At 40.1% G+C, this 22691-nt stretch overlaps 1 gene segment (V, D, J or C); it reads right to left on the bottom strand.

The window, feature by feature from the left end:
* Positions 1 to 6364: 6364 nt before the first annotated feature.
* On the bottom strand, positions 6365 to 18735 carry LOC135311723 (T-cell receptor beta-2 chain C region-like). The segment is given in 6 exon segments: positions 6365 to 6466; positions 8021 to 8114; positions 9178 to 9531; positions 12058 to 12112; positions 17207 to 17223; positions 18630 to 18735. Coding segments are annotated over 6 exon segments (728 nt in total).
* Positions 18736 to 22691: the final 3956 nt, after the last annotated feature.

Here is a 22691-nt window from a genome sequence, read left to right as displayed (position 1 = left end):
TTTCTGTGACATCAGTATATTTGTCTCCATTTGATATCCCCTTTCTAGATCTCCACTCCAGGTGAGGTCAAGAAGAGACAATAAACTCGGTGTCATAGCTTCTGAGTGGATTCACAGAAGGTAGATTCACAAAGGGATATAAATGCTTAATTGATTTTTCAAGTACCCAAGGCAAATTTGAGCAATCATTAAGATGCTTAGAACTTTGTGCTTTCACATTATTACTGGTAAGATGATCCTGACAAATATGTTTCTGCTAATATCCATGTTCAGAATAGTCTAAACCTTAAGAATGATAAGCAGCTTGGTGCCTAAAGTCTTGACTAGATTTGTTCTGTAGGTGTTTACCAGTCAAATTCCTCAGGTGTGCATAGGAAGTCCAACCTCCCAATAAACTCACTGCCAGGATTAGGTGGTGAAGTCTCTCCCTCCAACTTCCCACACTTAGAAGTCCTAGAAGTAAAATACTCAGCTGAAAATTAGCAGACTAGATTTTATCCCTCTACTTGCTTGCTTTGGCCTTGACTTAACCACTTGTGTATAAAAGGATGTTGTGGCTCAGATTTTCTTTCCTCTTGAAATTATTTTGCTTTGTGTTAAATATTTATTGGTCAGACAGAATCTGTCCCATGTGAAAGGTCTAGGCTATAAATTTGTATTTTTTTATACAGCCGAAGAACATTAATCACTTTGAGATACCTTACGACACAGTACAATAGAGAGTTGGTTTGCCTAGATTCAGACACTGGCTTGAAACAATGACAACAAGGGATTTGAATCTAGATATTGCCCTTGAATGTTTTACCTATTATATTGCTGTTGACCACTCCTCTGTCCCCATCCCATGTAAACACAGAGGAAAACTCTGTGTTCTGTGTGAAAGCAGGTTTCTCTTTCCACCCCATTTACCTGGACCTTAGGACAACTTTTACAGCATATCTATGTCACTAGTTAGGTACCTTGTCAGCTACTTCACACATTAGTTCCTTCCCTCACCTGCATTTTGTTGGCTTTCTGAAATCCCATTCTTAATATCAGCTCTGAGATCTTTCTCCTAAACACGAAGAATTTTTGTATTTCTGAGTCAACACTTCCAATTCAGTTTTCCACAGTCACCAGTTTAATGACTGACATACATATCTCTGGTGCATTAGTTCCAGTCCCCTTTCCATACAGTTCTGCCAATGCAAAAATAGACAGCTGTGGGAAATACAGCCCCTAAGGATCACTGTAAACACTGATTGATTCCCCCAGATGGTACCCTTTCACTTAAATAAGAAAGAATAGTTTCAGTAGCACAAATTAGGTTGTTTGATTTTGACGTTGGTCTCTGGGGCCTCATTTCAAAGCTATAAATGGCAAATATGACTGCTGTGATGGTTCCCACTGTGCATCCAAAATACCATGGTAGGACAGTGACCAGTCTTCTTAACACAGGTTAAAAGGCTGTGTCAGAGACAGTGATATCACTCTGAATCCTGGAAGCTGGGTTTATAATTAGTACAGGTGCTACTAGGACAACTAAGGGAAAAATAAGTGGTTAGACGTTTGCTTCAGGAACAACCCATTTCCTTCACTTTTGGTGTGTGCTAAGGCTACAACAGGGTCCCATATAAAGCTTTTCCCAAAACAAGATCATGAATGCTGGCTCTGACAGGTGAAGAAAGAAAAATAATTAAGGTCTGAGCATATGTATTATATTTGCATTTTTTCCAGAAAGAAAAATTCCAGCAGTCACAGATACAAACCCACCCCACTTTGCTTGGTTACACTAAACATTTTCTGTTGTAGTCTGGAAACAAAATATCAAGAGGTAAAAGAAAAGATACAAGGGTAAATAAAAAGACAATTGTCATATATGTCAGTATCATGTCTGATAAAATCTGAAAAACTTCCACCTGAATCATTTTGAAACTTTCTGTGTATTTTCAACAGGTACACTCAAAAAAAGTGTTTGCTTGAAATTTCTTGCAGGAAAGAGCTTCGTTTTCAACATAGATTTAGCTGTAACAGAGATCTCTGCTATTGATTTAAGAGGAACACGTGAAACAGACTTATATAAGTCCCTATAAGAGCATGTTAACTGACTACTGAGGCAGAAATGAGGACGTGAACTGCTTGGTGTGTGGCCATGTACTTCTTTGGAGCAAGTAAGGCATCAGCAGAGGCATGATACCTGCTCTGTTCTGGGACAATGTAGCTTACTTGTTTTACTGTGTTTTTGTTTTGTTTGTCTTATAGGAGCTAAAATAATCCAAATCTCAAGTCTTGTACTGAAAGAAGATAAGAAAGCTTCTCTGACATGCAGTCAAAATTATAATCAAACTCTATCTTCTGGTATCTGCAGCAGCCAGGGAAGGGGCTGCAATTGCTTTATTATTCCTTTGGTGAAAATCAGGACCAAGTGGGTGACATTTGCAGTCGATACAAAGCTAAACAGTTAAAGCTGGAAGATTTCTATTTGGATATTTTATCTGTGAAGATGAATGATTCATCTGTCTATTTCTCTGCCAGCAGTTTGGACAAAACACTTCAAAGTCACTTGCTTTCTTTACATAAATTTCTCTCCAGCACCTTCCCTCAGAAGGGAGCCACTCTCAGCACAGGAAAAGGGTATGTAGGCCTATTGACAAACCAGATGTTGCTGAGGAGTTGGAAAAAGAGAGACAGAAGAGGTCTTTGAAGTGTAAGTTAATTGCTGAACTCCTCTTTCCTGATCAACTATTTATTTTCTATCTCATCAGAACAATCAGTAAAGATTGTTAATCAAATGCAGACATAAAATAAAGGAAATGGAAACTGCAGTCCACACAGCCACAAGTTACTGTCCCCTAAGCCATTTTCTTACCTGACACAGAACAGTTATTTGAAATATACGTATGTTTAAGTTTGAAATACTTTAGAGATAGTGAACTGTATGTGTACTCTCATTCCTCTCTGAATATTATCAAGCAGTGAAAACCCCAGTGCTTTTCACTGTGCTTGGGAAGGTTACCCTGTAGGGGAATAGACAGGGATCGGCAACCGGAAGATTACGGGATGTGACGGAAAGATAGACTCCTCCCCATAGGAGTGGCAGGAACAGGAATCGCAAGAGCTATATAAGCGTGTGACGCAGCTAAATAAACGGACATTTTGTATCCATCATATTGATGTCTGTGCATCACTGTCCCCAGGGTGGGTAGAGCCCTGTGTCCCGGAGGTATGCGGCCCAAGATAAGTTCTCCCGTAGAAGCGTACCGCTACATTACCCTAATCACAAGAAATCTGTAGAGCTAAGGTTGTCAAAAGAAATAAGGAGCCTGAACAGAAGATGATATAAGAATAGAAGCTAAACAGAACTAACATGCCACAGACTGGATTAAAATGAAAAAAGAGCAGCCATTACCATGGTCTGCAAATATATAGACACAGTCCTGAAAAGTTACATGTGTATGGAGGATATAAAGAAAAAAGGGAGATAGTACAATGTAGTATGCAACTCAATAACATTCAAGAAAAATAACACGTAGAATTCCATTTATTCAGAAATTGTTCTCACTATTCAGTTTACTTCTGGCTACATAGTGAAGCACATGCTGATACAAAAATTTGCGGATACTATCCTTCAAAGTCTGAACCTCCCCGTAAGAGGAAGCAGAGTATCCAGAAAGTTCCTGAAATAAAACTCAATAGCAACAAAGTCACTATTAAGCAGTCATTCTTTATTACAGCGCCGGGTGGCACTGGGGATTGCTCCACCATGAGTGCTCCAGTGATTCGGTAAACTTCCAAAGATTATATGCTATAAAGTCATACATAGTCATAAGGTTCCCGAGGATTCATTAACATATGTAAAAATTCAATCTGCATGCATAGTTGCCTTTTTAGTGGTCTTCGGGGGTCCTCCAGTGGTCTCCGATGGTCTTCCTCACCTGTCCGATGGTTGAATTTTGGGTTTCCTTTGCCTATATATAGTCATTGAATTAGCTTATCAGTCCTTTGGCTTTGGACTATCACAAGAGGCTGATGCTTATCTCAGCACTGATGTCCCGAGTCTATGTTAAAAATGAATTTACGAGCTTATTCAAGATCTTTTCAATCCTGTCAGGCACCAAGTGGCATTCTGCAAATACCTAACACTGTCTTTGCAAGGGAGGAAACCACAAGACAACAAGGATGCTTACAATTAGGTCTGAGTCAGGGACTGTCAGCGGTTTAGTCCTTTCAATGCCACTATGTGTGTCACACACCTCTCTCACAACCTAATAAGCAGCAACACAGTCTATATAAATCTGGTTTATCCCTTCTTTCTGTGAGATGAGCTCTGAGTTTGTTTGTTTGGTTTTTTTTATTCTCCCAGGCAACTTCATAATGTTCCTCATTCAAAATATTGTAGTTCTCTCTGACTTTGAGCTAAGCCCTAATATGAACACTGCTCCAGAGACCATCCATATTTTGAAGACAAAAATGTAGAGGGATGAACAAGCAGGATGTGACTGTAATGTTATTTACTATATAATCTCTCCCTGATGGAATATTTCAGACTTGGCATGAAGAGTCTTGCGTCTCACACACAAAGACCTACCAGGGTCTTTCCAGCACCACCATTCTCTCAGGCAGTGTCACTGATGCAGTGGAATTAGTCATAGCATGAGGTAGTCTTTGGTGTAAGCATTCATGATGATAACATTGTGGTGGTGCAGCCTCCTGCCCCAGGCCACTCGGGGTCCCAGAACGAGCCCTATTGTGTTGTTATCTTAGTCAGGACTTGGGCGCCAGGCAGTCTCTGTCCACACTTGAGCCATCTGCTGCCTGAATGGTATATCAGGACCACCCTGAGATCTCGGGATATGCCCTATCTTGCTGTTATCTTGGTTATAACGACTTGGGTGCCAGGCAACCTCTATCCACCCCATGGCCATCTGCTCCCTGATTTGTGTACAAGAATTGTGGCCAAAATGTAAAATATTGACCAAAACCAATCATCTCGATTCTATAAATAGTGATCCCAGAGGACCCTTTGAGCTCTCCAAGACTGCAGCGGGCTGTGTGACTCTGTATCTCCCCCTGGGCTGGGACGCCTCTCAGCATGGATTTCACGAGGATTGAAAGATCATGTGCTGATGATTTCGCGATGACTCAAAGGCCTGATTTTGCAAGGTTTGCCGGCCGTGCGCTGACAAAGGCCAGCACAAAAAAGTGAGTAATTTATGAAACTCATGAAAAAGGAAATTTTATTCACGGTGTAACCTTGGTGTGTGTGTGCAATTTGACTATTTTATCTCTCTCTATATATTATCCCTATTCACATAAACCGTTGGCCAAGTCTGAGACTAAGATCGGACCTAGCTGCACCTAGACTGCTCTCTGAAAGAAGTTTAGAAAGCAAGGGGGTCTATTCTGAACCTCGTGACTCAACAGGAGGGTCGTCCTTACCCCCTGCATCCACAATCCCTCTGAATCATTCTAACTCGAGTATACATCAGTTTTCCTTTGTGCACTTATTCTCTGTAAGTAATAGAGTGAACCTTGCCATTCTCAAATCTTTAACTAAGTCGCTGTTGATTTTAAAGCCTTCCATCAAATTGCTGTTTAAAATTGGCTGATGCTGTTAAGAATTATACAATCTAAATCTGTGATCTACCTCAAAAATATTAATAAATCTTAGATTGCTAACTGAAGCTGTGTAACAAATCATATTCCTGACAATTTGGTGTAGTCGGCAGGATACACAAGGTTGTATTTGTGACAGTTTGGTGTAGTCAGCCATATCCACAAACCTGCATTTGTGACAAACATAACAAATTGTCCTAAATTGTCCTACAGCAGGAAAGCACTAAGGATGTCTAGTGATGTCTAGAAGTGACCTGCAAAATTTTCTACTTCTGAAATAAATAAGAATAATAATCTGTTTCCAAACAGTTTCGGAAAGGTTTAAAGAAAGGATGTAGAATGGGACCATTCCATAATTATAGACACTGCACCCACATTCTGAGATAATTCTTATCCCAATCTGAATTATGTCAAATTATATTGTAAATGCTGTAGGGCAAAATAGTATTCATATTACCATATATGCAGGATAAGCATACGGAATTTATAGGGAAAAATCCAGTTTGTAGTTATTATGCAGCACTTCTTCATTGGAAAAGCAGTTACTGGATTAGAGGCACATATCCTGGGGAATAAGTGAAAGAACCTTTATCTGAGTCATTTAAGTATCAACTGACTGGCTAGGGAGCAGCTTTGCAGAAAAGCAATTTGAATACGAGTAAGCAGCAAGTCTTTTCAGCAGTGAAGGCTAATTACGTTTTTGGTTGCATTAGCAAGAATGCAGTTAGCATGGTGAAGCACTTGTGAGGCTATATTTGGAATACTACCTCTATTGTCCACACATTCCTCCACCGGGCCCCAGAGTCAGTACAACAGAGATATCAACAAATTGTAAAGAGTCCAGCAGAGGGTCGCTAAGATGACCAGGAGACTGGAACAAGAACATAAGAGGAGAGGCTGAGGGAACTGATTTTGTTCCTCTTGGAAAGGAGCAGGCTAAAGGATGGCTATTTGCATGACTCCAACTGCCTAAACAGAGTTGGAGTCTCAGAGCGGCACAGTGGAAGCCAGTGGGAACAAGCTGCAGCAAGATAAATGCTGATTAGATGTAACAAAAAAATGCTTCCTCTTGAGGGTGCTTCAGCACTGGAACAGATTTCTCAGAGAGCTTGTAAAATCTCTGTCCTTTATGATATTCAGAATGATGACCAACATGATCTAGCTTTGGAGTTAGCCCTGTTTTGAACAGGAATTTGGATTGAGAGATCTCCAGAAGTCCCCTCCCATCAAAATATTTCTACCAGTGTATGATTTTTATCATCTTGTTTTGCTGTTTTTAAATACCTAGAAAAAGCATGGGCGTTTTTTAATTTGTAAAAGCAGGTCAACAACTCCCCCAAACCCACAAGTCTTTCGTTTTTTGTGTGTTGCACAACAGAAACAGCAGCTGTACATGTAAAACCCATCTGCAGACTTCAGTAACAAGAAGATCGTGTGATAACACAAGGCAAAAAACCCACCAGCTTTCATAAGGCCTGTATGTGTGACTATTTCTGTCCAACTGTAATATGGTGAACAGAGAGCTGCACCCTGTGCCTCATTCTGAGAGGCTGGGGTGGTGTTGTGGTAAGAGGCTGATGCATTATCAAAAGGGGTTTTTTGAGTAAATGTCAAACCGCATCCTGTTTTGGCTAAAATTCAACTGCTGTTCCCTTAAAGACATATTTTCAAGCACATTTTGGCACATCATCTGCACTGATTCTGAGGTACCATTTCCTGCTTCTGTTGAAGGCTCTGGTTATGGCAGACAGAAGCTCCCTTCAGGTTCTCCACCCCATGCCTCCTACTCCTTCTGCCTTGCTATTGCATTCCCAGATGTTCTGCTTCCAAAACGCCACAGCACTCCTCTGTCTTGACCTGTGCTACTCCTACTTCTATTTACCATCTATACATAAAAGTTATGAGATGCAAAGTAGATGAAAGATCTCCAGAAACACTCTCCAGGATTAGTAACCGCTTAGTTTTACAGTTTATGCTGCACAGAAATGGTGCCCACAAACACAGCTTTAAAGAACCACTACCTGATTCCCCTTACTCCTCCCCCACAGATTAGATTATTTTCCTTTTTTCTGAGTTGCATCCTTTTTTTCTTCCTTCGCTTTTCTTTGTCTTATTTTCTTATTCTTCCTAATTTTCCTTTTTACACTTTTCCTTAAAAAGACCACACATTTTGAATATATTTCATTCATTGTCTTGAGCAATATCTCCTTGGAGTTCTTACCCTCTTTTTTTGTCTAAAACCCTCCCCTTCATTCTCACTAGCTTGTTGTCTTGAAAGTTATGAAAGACACAATATAACTGTAGAAAAGTGGATTTATATAAATATGACATTTAAAACATAATTTTGTCCAAAGTGGTCTCCTGTACAGATAGAATGACTTAGGACAAATGTGTATAGAATAGAACTCTCTCCCTCTTCTTGGACCAGCCCCATCACAAATATCCCATACAAAATGCTCTTGAAAATGAGCATGATGCATACAAACTTCCCAGCTGTAGCACTTCTCTGATGGTTTTCCCTATGGTAAGGGAGAAAGCAATTGATAAAAATCAACAGAAAAAACCAAACATTTCTTTAGAAAACTTTCCTAGACAAGGGCTTTTTTTAATTCTGCCGATTAGGAGAACGTGTTCAGTGCTCATTTGCATGAATTATAACTCGGCTGCCCTTAGCTGGAATATGTTAACTAGTAATTGTATTAGACTTTTCACATTCACATTGGTGTGACTGATTAGGAATTGGGCTGAAGAATGAGAAGTTGGGGCATCACATGAAACTGGATTTGGAGTCTTTCTTATGGGAATATAATTTATTCTAATTCTGTAGTATAATTAAGGAGGTAATGTACTATAGTATGTGGAGTCAGTGACTAACTGCTTGCTAGAATATCAACATATGTCTTTATGCTACAGCTAGGTCTGCTGCTTTAAGTGGTATTTTTATAATGAAATATTGCGTTCTAGCAGCCAGTCTCATGAAAGTTTTCATGACAGTGGACAGAATTTGGATGTTCACATCCATACATGTGTATTCAACAGGAAGATGAATGCGCATGTCTGCACATGTACGATCTTGCACCCATGCATAGAGGCATGAATGGCTGTGCCTGCCAACAAGTGGAAACAACAGGACATGTTGAGACACATACACACAAGACATCTTTTTTTTGCATACACAGGTGTATGTATAGATAGACTTACTATCTAGATATATCTATATATCTATATTTATAAACTTACTGTCAAGTGAGGAGAAAAATTCATGATTTAAGTTACCTTCAAAGATACTACAGTCTAAAAACAGAAGAAAAGAAACAGATAATATTTGAGCCCAGATACGAACCAGCATCTCTTGTAAAGTGCTCTGTTTGTGCAATCACTTGTATAATAGAGGGTGGATGTGGGAATGAGAATTACATGGCTTGTAGCATGTTTGGAGAACAGGATTGGATTCCTGTGCTTGGTCTCAATTTCCTGGGTACTGACAGATCTGAGTTAAGTGTAGTAGACTGGCAAGAAGCATGCCTACAGTAATGACTGCTTATTCTAGATATAGGAGCCTACAGAGGATGACCCCCATACCCACATATATTTTGCTCACCAGCAACACTGTAGATGAATTTGTGTATCAATTCCAGGGTTCCATTCTTTAAAAATTGAAAACACACTCAAAACAATTCAAAGGGTTGAACCATTCCTGGTCTGAGATCCTCAGTCGGCTGGTCAAGGAGTAGGTACTCCCATTCTGCGTGGAAAACTCATCAGTCCCCACACCTTCTGTCCTGTTAGCACCATTCACCTTCCAGACCAGATTCAGGTGGTCAGGGTAGAAACCAGAGGCCAGGCATACCAGCGTGGCCTTGCTTTTCTGTTGGATCTCTTGCTTTGATGGGGAAAAGATGGCCACAGCTGGAGGTATGATTTCATTGTTTTTCCCTGAAACAGAAAGCAATATGGCCTAGAGCCTTCACACTCATACATCTAAATATCAGATCATGCCCTTTTTTTGTAGAAATATGTGTGTTGGACACTGCATGCTGAATTCAAAATCTAGTGTGATCTATATTGCTGAGCATGCAGGATCACAATCTTCAGTCTAAGAGACAATTATATTTACACTAAATTTTAATTGTCTTTCCAACATAGTATGTGTTAAATATGCCATGCTATCTATGCCATTTAAATAAAAATAAATAGGTTATTTGGACAGAATGTAGCTCCAGGATTTAAAATATAAAGATGCAGAGCAAGTACAAAACTTTTTCTCTGGATACTGACCAAATACCTGAGCTTACTAAAGCTAAGATACTAACTGAAAAGAATTTAATTCTCTGGTTTGTTGTGCTAAGCTATACAGTGAGCAGAGGGCAAACTGATCCTCTGCATTCATTCGCCATTGTCTTTATCTCTTTCTCTGTATGTCAGTCTCCTCAGGACCTGAGTCAAGATTTTTCTGAAATTTCTTGGCTTTTTTCACCTCAATCTCTCCTTCTCCTTATCCTACAGTTTTAGAGATAAAAATAAACAAGGAAATTAATTGACCCCCCCAACCTGTAACCTGCAAAATTTTTTAACCTACAAAGTTTCCTAAAACAACCAAGAGGGAATGAGTTTTGTTATTTAGCAAAGAAATAGTAGGCCTTGTTTTCTTACCTAAGTCAGTAAACTTAGTTCCTGTCACAAAATATTGCTCATATCCAGAGCACAAAGAGCTAATCGAGTGATAAATCCCACACCCCACACATCTATTGAGCAAAACAAGGATTTAAATTGTGAAGGTTTGATTCTGCACTGCTAATACCATTTCCACTCTGCTTCAGGAAAAATAAGCACACTAGATCCTTGGTGTCCTCTCCTGGTGCCAAAAAGGACACAAAGTACAAGTTTATCAGACTATGAAAAGAAGCAACTGGTACTGCAACTGTGTTTCTCATGTCAATGTCACAGGACTTGTCAGCTCCATCATTTTTATTAAAACTATCTCCTATTTTTTCCTTGCATAAACTCACAGCAATGCAGAAAGGATTGGGATTAGAAAAAAACCAGAGTTAAATGTTAGACACTAGTTGCTCTTGCCAAAAGTCCGTCTGTGTCTGAAGATATGAATGCTTGAGTTTTGTGGTTCTGTGTGTGCATTATGTATGACTATTTCCCCTGCTACAGAAATGTTCTGTGATACATCCTCTTTAATTCAGATTCTTCCCATTTAGCTTTTCTTACATCCTCATTGGATGACTTTACAGAATTATCTCCCATATCAGCATTTATAGTTTTTCCTGATTTTCTTTCTCGGACTCATTTGACCATCTCCTTCTCCACTTTTTCTCTTTCCCTATCTGTCTGCTAAGAATCCAGTGTATACACCTGAAATCTGAATGTGTGGTAAACAGCTTAGAGATGTCATGGTAAAAATAATCTTAATGACTCTAAATAGTTGCATAAGAAACCAGACTGAAACTAAAAATGTAGGGTGAAATTTTCTCTCTAATGAAATTAGTGGAAGCTTTATCAATCATTTCAATGAAAGTAGCATTTTAACATTTGGTTTTCTATTTTTGTATCCTGGATCCAGTGTTTTAGTTCAGGGTCAGCACTAGGTTGTCTGCACCTAACTTGAGGAATATGTTTTCCCAGTTTTCATGTAGCTGGACATGCAGGTCATTTCTCTTTCTCTTAAAATGGTATCTGGATCCTATCTTCTGAAAGCATAAATGCTGTCAGTTAGGAAATGCATAGATGATATTACAGTATCTACAACTGCAAACTGATTTTCTTCAGCAATATATCAGTTTTCACCAGAGCCGGATCACAGTAGGTTTGTTCACTCATGCACAAATGCACTTTGGCACTACAATTTCCATTTACTTACCTGTTTTTAATCATGCTGTGGTGCCTACCACTTTTCTCTCTATCTTCTCCTAGAGAATCCCAGTGAGGATCACCAGATTCTACTGATTTAGGTGCCATCAAAAAATCTCTTTCTTTTTATTCTAGAATCTTAAAGGAACTCACTGGTATTTGCTGTATTTCTTTCTTACGTAGAACTGTTTAGTTTTGTCACTCCTCCAAAATGTAGTTTGTCTCCTCCAAAACACCTATCCCAAAGTCTCTCCCCCATTCACTTTAACCAAGCTCTGCCATAACCACTCTGAAAGGCTATGTGTGAGAAGACGACTGGTCAGGATTTTTTTTGATAGGCTTGATAAATGCAGCCATTTTTAACAAATATCCTTATAGATTATATTCATTTTAATGTGCTCCAGAAAGATCTGGAATTATTTTTTATATTCCATTCTGCTGTGGTCTAGTCTACCTTAACTTTATAGAGCATGAATAATGAGGTATTTTGGGAAAAGAACGCATCACCTGAATCCAAAGACTTCCCTCTATGTTTACCCTAGTCACACTCCCAGAATCTCACACCTTGCACAACCTAATACACTTCTCATGATTCCCACTTGCCCAGAACCGTTACTTTTGTTCCTTCTCCAAAATACTGGATATTGGCAGAGCACAGCTCAGAGTGTAAAATCAAAACTACTCACACCTGTCCTGGGCTGCTGTCTAGTGATAACCATGTTAAACATTCAAATACCTTTTTTTTGCAGAGAGTAGCCAAAGGTGTGCTGAAAAGAAGGTATATCAATTTATCCAAGTGGTACTTTGTTATTAAATAATCTGCATTGTTTTCTAATGATGATTTGGATCACAGCAAAAAGACTGTCCTTCATTTCTCTGTCGTTAGTAAAGCACTTTATTGCCTGGTGCTGTAGTTTGACATCAATATAGGAGTCATGATATATATTGTAAGATCCAGTCTCTTTCATTTGCACACACTCTCGCTTTCTTTCCCTCCAGCTTCCAAATCTTTTGCCCATTCCTTATGAACACCTGTACATCCTTCCCAGTCCTACTTCTTCTCCCTTTTCATGGACTCACATTCCATTTGGATATGACAGTGGCATATAGTGTGAATAAGAGGGAATCATAACAATTAGTTCATTCTGTAGGCAACTTAATTCTGGGGAAAAGACTTGGTCAGTCACACAGTTAATTTCTGGTAGAATAGAGCGAGTAGATCAGCGAACACTGAGTAGAGTCTCTGGAAATTCTGCGCTGTAGAGGTAATATATATTCTTCCACAATACATTTATCTGACTTGAGGTCTCTTCTTCTTTGGTCTTGTCTCATCCTTCTCACTCCCTTCAGTTTATTCCATTAAGCTTGCTTGCTTATTAGCTTTCTCCACAGTTTTATTAATTTGACAAATTAACACCAAATTTAATAACAATAATTCAATTGGTTAATTTGTCCCCTTCTTCACAGTCCCTACTATCTCCCTTTGTTTTGACCTGTCTTTCCTGAAACACAGTCTTTAGCCTTAGTGAAGCTCAGCTGACTCAGACCCTTCCACTGCCCCTTTTTTTTTCTTGCCTAGAACATTGAGCCACATTCCTTTTTAAAAATACAGTATTACTGCTGACTTCATATAAAAATTCTCTGAGGAGTTTGTTCTCTCTTCCTCTTCCTTATTGCCACAAAATTTCTATTTCCTAATCTACCATACCCAGAAAAGCCACTCCTGAAAGATTCTCCACTGCTGAAAGAGCTGTACTAGCCCCTGGAGATGCAGTATGCTTCTTTACTTAAGCAATGTCTACTGCATTGAAATAACAGGACCACAGGGAAGATCCTATTCATCCTTCCCTTGCTGTCCCACACTCTTTTTACTTCCCTTTCAAGCTTAATAAAAAATATTTTCATTTAATCTGTTTTGACGTTAAACATCTTCTTGCCCATGAACTTACAAATACTGCTTTCAGGCATGCATCCTGACTGTTAAGTGTCCCAGACAATGACTGTTTTTCAGGCCACTTGCCATCATATATCCTACCATTTCACAGCCCAGCAGACTGAAGTGTAATCACACAGCCTGACATTTGCCCTTACCCCTTACTTAATTCTGCAGAATTCTGAATCACCTAATTGGAAATCCCTTACTCATGTACCATCCTTCCTGTAATTCATACAATGATAAGGTGCTTTCTCCTCTCCCATAATTAATGTTCTGCCTGCTTCAAGTGATGAGAGACCCAAAACCAGATGTCCTTTTCAAGGTAAAGTTTTATCATAACCACCAGAAAGAATCCCTACTATACACATTTCTTGGGAGATATTGCTTCAGATATAAAAATGCTGGCTCCCACAGGAAGGTCAGTACCTCTGGCATGTGCTAATACAAATGCTTGTCAAGGAGGGTGAAAGAGAATTGACAAATGCACTCAGTTTTGCTGTTAGCCTCTACTTGTCACTCAGTATAGTCACTGAGGTCTGTTGTCTGAACTTGAGAGGAAAACCATAAGAAAACAGTACATATCTGTTGTAACAGTGTTAAGGTTTTGAAGAGTTGAGGACAAAGAAGCCTCCATCAACTCCTCTTTTCTCTCTGTCCCCTCCCCACCTCCTGTGATCTAGGAAATTTTGGACACAGGAGATCACCAAATGGGAGGAGTGGGAAGCTGTTTATTTTCTGTTCTCAGGACCCTGGGACCCTGGCTTGTGCCAACAGAGAATAGTCCCCTATTCCATGTCAACTTTGGACAGAACCTGCTCACCAGACTTTTGTGCTTCCTCCATTTCAGATTATGTCCTCCTGGCTTTCTGTTTCAAATGCTGTTTCTCAAGTATATTAGCCCTTTGCTTGGATTTTCAGCCAGCAGTCCTTTGTCATCAATCCTCCTCCTCCTCCTAAAATACATAATTAGAGCTCTAGTTTGCCTTTTAACTTATCTTTCAATTTCTGAACAGTGTTTGTGCCTTGATCTGCAAGTTATCTTCAGCTTATGAGTCCTACTTCAAGAATCAAAACATCATCTTCTTCCTTCTAGGAGCTCCCCCACTCATGCACTTTCTGTGTTTCTCTTTGTTGTTTGTTTCTTTTGTTTGTTTTTTTTTTTCCTCCTTCTGTATCTTTGTCTAATTCCTTGAACCTTTCAAAAGCAAAAATTACCTAGAGGGTCTTTTGCAATGATCAGGGCAAATGTGTCAAAAGTTATCTATGAAAATAACAATTACAACTGTAGGACAGATCACGTCTCTCACTGATACACAGAGTAGCTTAAACATGACTTGACTAAAATAGAAAATATAGGTATAAAAAGAAATAATTGAAAGACAAAATTCTTTCTGGGTTTCCTTTGTTTTATTTCAAACATACTTTGTAAACAATGTTTTCTAAATTGTAACAGTCATCTTGGTTCCTCCTCCAAACTGTAGTGGCTCTTTGTAAGCTCAGCTAAAAATTATTGCTAAAATTACCAAAATATTGCTGATAGAAGTCCAAATGGCTAAGACTGTTACTCTGGGTTGTCTGAGTTTGTGTAAAGGAGAAATCCACTCAACTTTCCTCCCTTAGTGGGGAAGAAAATGCTAAGACTTTATGTACATTATTGAGGGACATTAAACTGTTTAGTTAAGGATATCAAAAAGTGCTCCTTCTGTGTTCATGCCTTGTGAATTTGAGAACCATAAAAGCATTTTTGTAAAAAGCAGTCTTTCAGAAGACAGTTCTTTTTGTTTGAAACAGCCATGAGACTACATAAGTAATAGTTGTAATCTCTTTGTTCAATATGATATTTTATCCTGTTCTGAAGTGTTTTGAGGAGATTAAAGAAGTGACAAGCACAGAGAAGAAAAAATGACTCAGTTTTATGGGATTATACCCATTTGTCCTCTAGCACTAAGACATACTTTTTTCTGACAATAACATTAAAAATTAAATGCCTGGTTCCCGTCAAATCTATCACCAGATCCTTTTCAAACAAACAAATGTATTAACTGACAGGTGACTCTTAATCTATTCACTGAATTTTTCTTTACTACCACTATGAGCCTGGTGCCATCACCAAGCTAATCTTGGTAAGAACACAGTGAGAGGAAAAAGCAGCTACCATGCCACTCCTGAAAGGGTGTAACTTCTCATCTGGCTGGTGTTCTGTTCCCTTCTCTACCACCCTTGAACTCAACATCTATTTTGGCTAGAAATTGGCCTACTTTTTATTAGTAGGTATGTGAGGATTTTCTTAGATGACAGGTACCAGAAATGAAAGAGAGCTGTTCTCATCAGTCACACATGTAAATATAATGGAATATGTTCTAAAGCTTTACCATTTCCTGATTTTGCTATACTTACTTTAGATAGGAATGCAAAATTGTTAGAATAGCTGTGTTGGTCATACTGAAAGGTGCTGTTGGAGTAACAGAATATGAAGAGTGAATGCCAAGCAAAGACTGCAAGACTGATGAAGGCATGTAGTGGTTACTTTCCTAAAATATTCATTTATCTCCAATGCATTTAAGTTCAGGGATCACAGTAAAACTGAAGAATCCTTTATAGTTTTGTCCTACTTTTCTGATCTCAGATTGAATCCAGATAAACATCTAATTTAGAAATGTGTTTAGTAATAGAGACTTCTTTTCCTCCTTTACATCAGTAGGCATGGATTTAACAATTATTCTAATCTGCCTTTTGTCAAGATAATAAGTCATTTTAACAGTTTCCTAAATCAACCCTTTAGCACATTTTACTGGTTGTGTCAGCATTTTATTCTGTAATGAATTAATATTCTACAGTAAGAAACAGAAATGCCTAAGGAAACATACCAAGCATTGTCAGCTATGTGCCCTGTCCAAAGTACAGTGGTGAGTTTGCACAATATTTTGAAGAACTAGCAGAATGTCTGCCACTAGAAGCTCACAACTGCACATAAAGCCTGTTCAATATCATACTATATCTTACCTTTCATGAGGTCACAAACAGAGGGAACATTTATGCTCTTATCTGTGTTAGAAAATACTGTGCTTTTGCAGAAGAATATGCTGAAACAGGTGGCATATTCCTTTAAGAGGTAGTGTATCCAGCCTACCTAGGAAATAGCTCTTTCCATCTCTGTCTGTCCTGTTCTGAGTCATTGTTTCAGAATTCAATCTGACAGACCATCTGTAAACAAAAGCAGAAACAGTCTCTCTCCTCCCTTTCTGCCATCACTACGCAGTGCTAAATAAGAGTTGAATTTCTGGAACTCACCCATCCTGCACCTATTTCCCCTGACTTCCCTCTTGCTCAGTTTTCATACAAAGGGTTTCTTTTTTTCTTTAAAAAATTTCCAGTGTCATGTATTTGTTAAAAATGTAGACTTCCTTTCCTTACCTAATATTGTTACCTGGTTCCCAGAACCAAACTGCAGAATATATATCGCAGTACTACAGAGACTATCTCAAAATATACCCCTCCCCATAACAAAAATGGGAGGGAGCAATATGAACATTCCATGTGAAAAATTCAGGAAAGAAATGTGTCATCTTGAGAGACATTCCCAGGGACTGATGCTCACAGGAGACACTGCAGGAATGCTACTATTGCTAACAAGTAGGCCACAGAATCCTCTTCCCAAAAAGAAGTGATGTAAATGCTGTTTTAGAGCAAACTCGAAACTAGCCTGGAGAACATCCTAAGGAGTATCCTATTGGGTGTGGTGTCAAAAGGATAATGTGGGGTGGGAGAGTAGATACAGTAGACTTTCCTGTAGCCTCCTTCCTAGAAGTCACTTACCTGATGGGTGCTTTCTCCTAGCAAGAAGAGTGTAAACGTGTTGAAATTACTATTTTTTCTTATGATCCCTCAACCAGGCAGAGTCTTCCAAGGCCACATGTGCGAGAAGAAAAACATTGCATGAAGCAATATGATTGGAATGTGGCTGCTTATTAATGACTACAAACCTGCTGATTTCTGTTCAGAGGTTGTCCTGCTTGAGACTGTCCCGTAATGGTGGAAATATATATAGAATGGTAATGGGCTAAGCAAAATGTTTTTTCTACACGCACAATCTGCAATGAAATCTAGACTAGAAACCCTTGATATGAAGACAAACAAGAATGCTGCCAGGATTTTGTTACAAGACAAAATGATTTTTTTATGTGGGTGACTTCTTGGTATCGGGAGGGAAAGGATTCTCTATGTTTTGTCCACCTGTTCATGCTGGGCATACTCCTCAGAAGTATGAACTCAGAGAAAGCTTTAGAGTTTATCCCTTTTCAGAGAGTTTTTTGTAAAGGTCTCCCAAAGGAATGCATCACTGTCTCACCAGTGTTCCCACAATGGTTGAGCTTGATGCAAAGCCAATGCTTCCTTCAGCTCCGCCACCAGTGGCTGAAGACAAACTTTTGGAAATGCAAAAGTCTGTGCTTATACACAATGAACTTTAGAAAATAGATGGTCTTGGCTATGTTGCATGTCTCTGTATTGCAGAGACATCTGGAAAAATAGAAGGGCTCCTATACTGTACCTCTATATGCAGAGTTGTGCTGTGTTGTCTCCTGTGACCCACTACCACTCACGAAGACAATCTTGTATTTATATCTGATAAGAAACAGGAAGGGGAGATGGCTGTGATAGGCTGAAAACTAAAGAGACACTGACATGGGTATGAGCACATAATACAGATGCTAAATACCAGTAGAAGGCTAAACAGTACAGGTGCACTAATAAGGGAGAGTGCAGAGTTTTTGTCATGGGTTGATTTAGGGGTGAGGTAGTCACAAGAAGAAAACACCACTCAATGACATAGAATTTAAAATATATTTTCTGAGTGGGCTGGGTATAGCGGATGGGTGCAATTTCTGTTCTAAGATTTCTGGCATGTGCACACAAACACACACACTTTGTAGAGCGAACACATCAATCAAAGCCCCCAGGGCAGCTGTGGCCAGCACCCTGAACTCAGGTGAAAAGGACACTCACTCCAACTGGTTGAGGTGCCTAAGTCCAGGCTGGTCACCTGGATTTTAATGTGGACCTCAGGTTCAGTCTTCTACAGTATTGGGCATTCATTAATGTGTTTGTCTGGAGGAGCTCTTGTCTCAGAAATTTCTCTATCCTAGATGGTTGTCATAAGTCAACATCGGCCTTCCTAGTCATGCCACACCAGGCTGATCTCTGACTTTCTCCATATCTGAAGCCAATTAAAATTTATTACCTGGGTGAAAATCACCTTCTAGCCGACCACTATGCATGTAATAAGGATGTAAAGTTTGGTGGATGTAGACTGAAACTCTCAGGTAGGCGTCCCCAATAACAGTCATCTGTGCTTTGTTACTCAGCACATCCTGGAATAGCCTAATTGAGTGGCAACAGGACAGATGAAGTGAAAGTCTCATTCTGAGTGGCACTTTCAGGCAATGAGCACACTGTGATACTTTCTGTCAGGGCCTGGGTGTGCCTGTAGGCATTAATGTCTCTGACCACCCTCATTAGGGACCTCCACCCTCTGCCCATGGGCCCAGAATCTCCATTTAAGCTTAGACCTAGACCCTCCATTCTTCCCTGAGCTATGTTGTAGGTGTACCTGTATCCAACACTGTCTCTGTTATTTCCTCCTGAATGGGCCTTGTACCTATGTTATAGGTCGCTTGTCTTCTGGATGGGCTCCTCATATGCAGATTGTAGCTTTCCCTCTTGTATCTTGGAAAGACTCTGAACCATGAGTCCATGTGCCAGCAATGTCTCCTTGTGGCAAAGAAAGCTAATGGTATCCAGGGCTGCATTAGAAGGAGTGTTGCCAGCAGGTCAGAGAGGTGATCCTTCCCTTCTCCTTAGCTTTGGTGGGGTCACACCTGGAGTCCTGTGTCCAGTTCTGGGCTTCCCAGTACAAGACAGTTATGGACATACTGGAGACAATCCAGCAAAGGGCCACAAAGATGATTAACGGACAGGAGCATCCCTCATATGAGGAGAGGCTGAAAGAGCTGGGACTGTTTAGCCTGGAGAAGAGAAGGCTTGCAGGGATCTCCTCAGTGTGCACAAATACTTGAAGGGGAGATGCAGAGAGGATGGAGACAGGCTCTTTTCAGTGGTGCCCAGCGCCAAGGCAAGGGGCAATGAGTGCAAACTGACACAACAGGAGGTTCCCTGTGAACACAAGGGAACACTTTTTTGCTATGGGGGTGACTAAGGACTGGAGCAGGTTACCCACAGAGCTTGTGAAGTCTCTATCCTTGTAGTCATGGTTTAGGACCAGTCAGCAACTAAGCACCAGGCAGCCGCTCGCTCACTCCCACCCTGGTGGGATGGGGGAGAGAATCAGAAAAGGAAAAGTGAGGGTTGAGATAAAGACAGTTTAATAGGTAAAGCAAAAGTTGCACACAGAAGCAAAGCAAAACAAGGAATTCAATCCTACTTCCCATGGGCAGGCTGGTGTTCAGCCATCCCCTGGAAAGCAGGGCTCCATCACGCATAACGGTTACTTGGGAAGACAATAGCCATAACTCCAAACGTCCCCCTTCCTTCTTCTTCTCCCAGCTTTATATACTGATCACAATGTCATGCTATGGAATATCCCTTTGGTCAGTTTAGGTCAGCTGTCCTGGCTGTGTCCCCTCCCAGTTTCTTGTGCACCCGGTAGAGCATGGGGAGCTGAAAAAGTCCTTGACCAGTGTAAGTGCTACTTAGCAACAACTAAAACATCTCCACATTATCACCACCCTTTCCAGCACAAATCCTAACATACCCCCCCGGTAGCTACTATGAAGAAAATTAACTCTACCTCAGCTGAAACCAGGACAATAATTAAAGCCACCTGGTTCCTGGGCAATTGGCTCTGGGTGGACCTGCTTAAGCAGGTTGGGTGGACAAGAGGACCTCCAGAGATCTGTTGCATCTCAACTATTCTGTGATTCTGTGAATCCACATTGTAGTCTTCTTTCCAGTCCTGTCTCTGGACTACAGTCCGGTCCAGTATTCTTTTGCTCCTGACTGGACTTCCTAAATGTATCCTGGACCTGGTTCACTGCTTGCTTGCCTTGGGTCTGTTGATGGACCATGCACCCTTCTCTGCTGTGTCCAGGTGCTATGGGACTGTGCCATGGTTAGTGAATGTACTTGAGCTGTGGTCACCCTTGGTTCCTGGTTTGCCTTCCCCACTGACCCTTGCTGCTTCTTGTCATGTTTCTCAGCAGTATATATATAACCAATAATGCCTAGACATTCATACAGTGTCTCCCCATAGCAGTCTTCAGGTGAAAGAAATAGAAGCCAAACCTACAGAATGATGAGCGGCTTCAGCAGGGAATGGAGTCCATCAGGATCACTTAACAGGCATGCTGGAGAAGCAACTGAGTATGAGCTTCAAGCATTATCTATAGCAAGAATGATTTATGCAGGCCTTGGATGCAAAATCAAGCAAAAGAGTGTTAAGTCAAGGAAAGTTCTTTTACAGTGCAAGAGCACAGTAACCTAGCTGGGAAGAGCATAACATGAACTAATGTCTGGGAGCTGAAATCAAATATCTCCTGACTGAAATAAGGCAGAATTACTCAAGAGTAAAGGTGCTCAACTACTGCAAAAAACTACCAAGAAAGGAGGTGGTTTCTTCACTTCTTGAAGTTTCCCCATTATTACTGCGTGCTTTAGCTGCCCACAAACTTTATATACTTATTATCTCAATGCAAAGTAAAATTAATTATATGAAAATTTTGGTATGCAATATGCAAGATATCAAGATGATAATTTAATGGTCCCTTCTGGCCTTTTGATGGATACATGAAATCAAGAAAATTGTATCTTTGAACTTTCCAAACTGGTTTTGTTATAGGCCTTGGCTTGTTGATGCCAGCTGCTGGCAGCCTGACATCTGGCTCATGGTTTATCTTTTCCAAGAAAAGGGGGCATTCATCCAGTTTATTCTTTTGCAAGACTCCATTGGTTAGAAAGAATGAAGGAGTGATGCACTTTCATACATGTGTAGCTATTCTCTAATCTGTAGTGGTTGGGTCATCTTCAACACTGCAAAGACTGACCTAAATTATGTACAGGTCATTTTCAGCAATTAACGTAGGGTATAGTCAAAGGTCAGCAGCTGTCTTCACGTGGTCATTCTTCTTCTCAGGAGTGTTTCTGACATGACCTAGGGACCGAAGCAATTCTTTTCAGGCCAGATCCACCAGTCTGGACAACCTTATTGTCACTATAAATATATCACAAGATGGGAATGGACAATGTGAATACTTCAGCAATGTGAATACTTCTTCCTCCCTTGCTTTTTGAGCTCCGTTTGGCAATAGCTCTGGTCTGTTCCTTTCAGTCTTTTTCCCAGGGTTACATTTTTGATAGTAGTCAAACTTTCCTTTTCACAGCCTTCCTGCATCTCTAACATGATACCAACATCCCAAATCCTTCTCCAGTGCTGGATGCAGTAGAACAGTCTGTTTATCTTCTAGCAATACAAAACCACCAGCATCACCCCAACCACATTATCAGAGTGGGTGTGGGCAAAGGTACAGGAGGACATTCTGGAGAGCCTTATGACTGTTAAACTGGATTATGCAACAGACAGAATGCTGTTCACACGTGTCCTACCAGTGTTTCTTTTTATATAGGAGTTAAAAAATATGTTTGCTATTTTTCTTTTATTCCCGCTCTGAAATATATAAATTCTCTTTTGTCCAAATAAGTGTCTAAACTTCATCTATTTGTGCTTACCCTTATTTTAACTTCTGTACTATAGGCAAATGAGCAATTCAGTCTTTATGGCCTATTTAGTACTTGGTTTCTTTGATGAGAAAGGCAGCAGTGAGGCCCTTCTATAACAGCAGTAGGGACTACAGTTCCTAATGAATGGGGGAGCTGTACTGGTGCATAGCTGCTTCCATACTTCCCAGCTTCCAACATGCATGATATTGCAGCCAATATCAAAAAAGACTAAAGACTTCTAGTTTTTTCCTTCCTCTGCCCCCAGTAAATTTATGACTGTAAAACCAGAGGATAACCCTTCTGCCCTCCACCCCCATTCTTCTTTTGTTCATTTAGTCTAAGATTGGATCCATCTTCCTAGAGTCTGAACTGCTGTGGCACAAAAACTACTGATAAGGTCAGGATGAAACACAGGAAGCCTATTTTTCCTAATGCTGACAAAATGTACCACTCTCCATCTAAATAACGCTGTGCAGTGAGTGTGGGTTGGCTGATGTCCTAAATACTCTAAGATGGCTAGAAGTGAATGGTAAGTTCTATTTTATCTGGGGTTACTGAATCCAATAACCCA

This window comes from Phalacrocorax carbo, chromosome 1 (assembly GCF_963921805.1).
Source record: "Phalacrocorax carbo chromosome 1, bPhaCar2.1, whole genome shotgun sequence".
NCBI classification, from domain to species: domain Eukaryota; kingdom Metazoa; phylum Chordata; class Aves; order Suliformes; family Phalacrocoracidae; genus Phalacrocorax; species Phalacrocorax carbo.
This window is presented reverse-complemented; position numbering and strand designations above follow the sequence as displayed.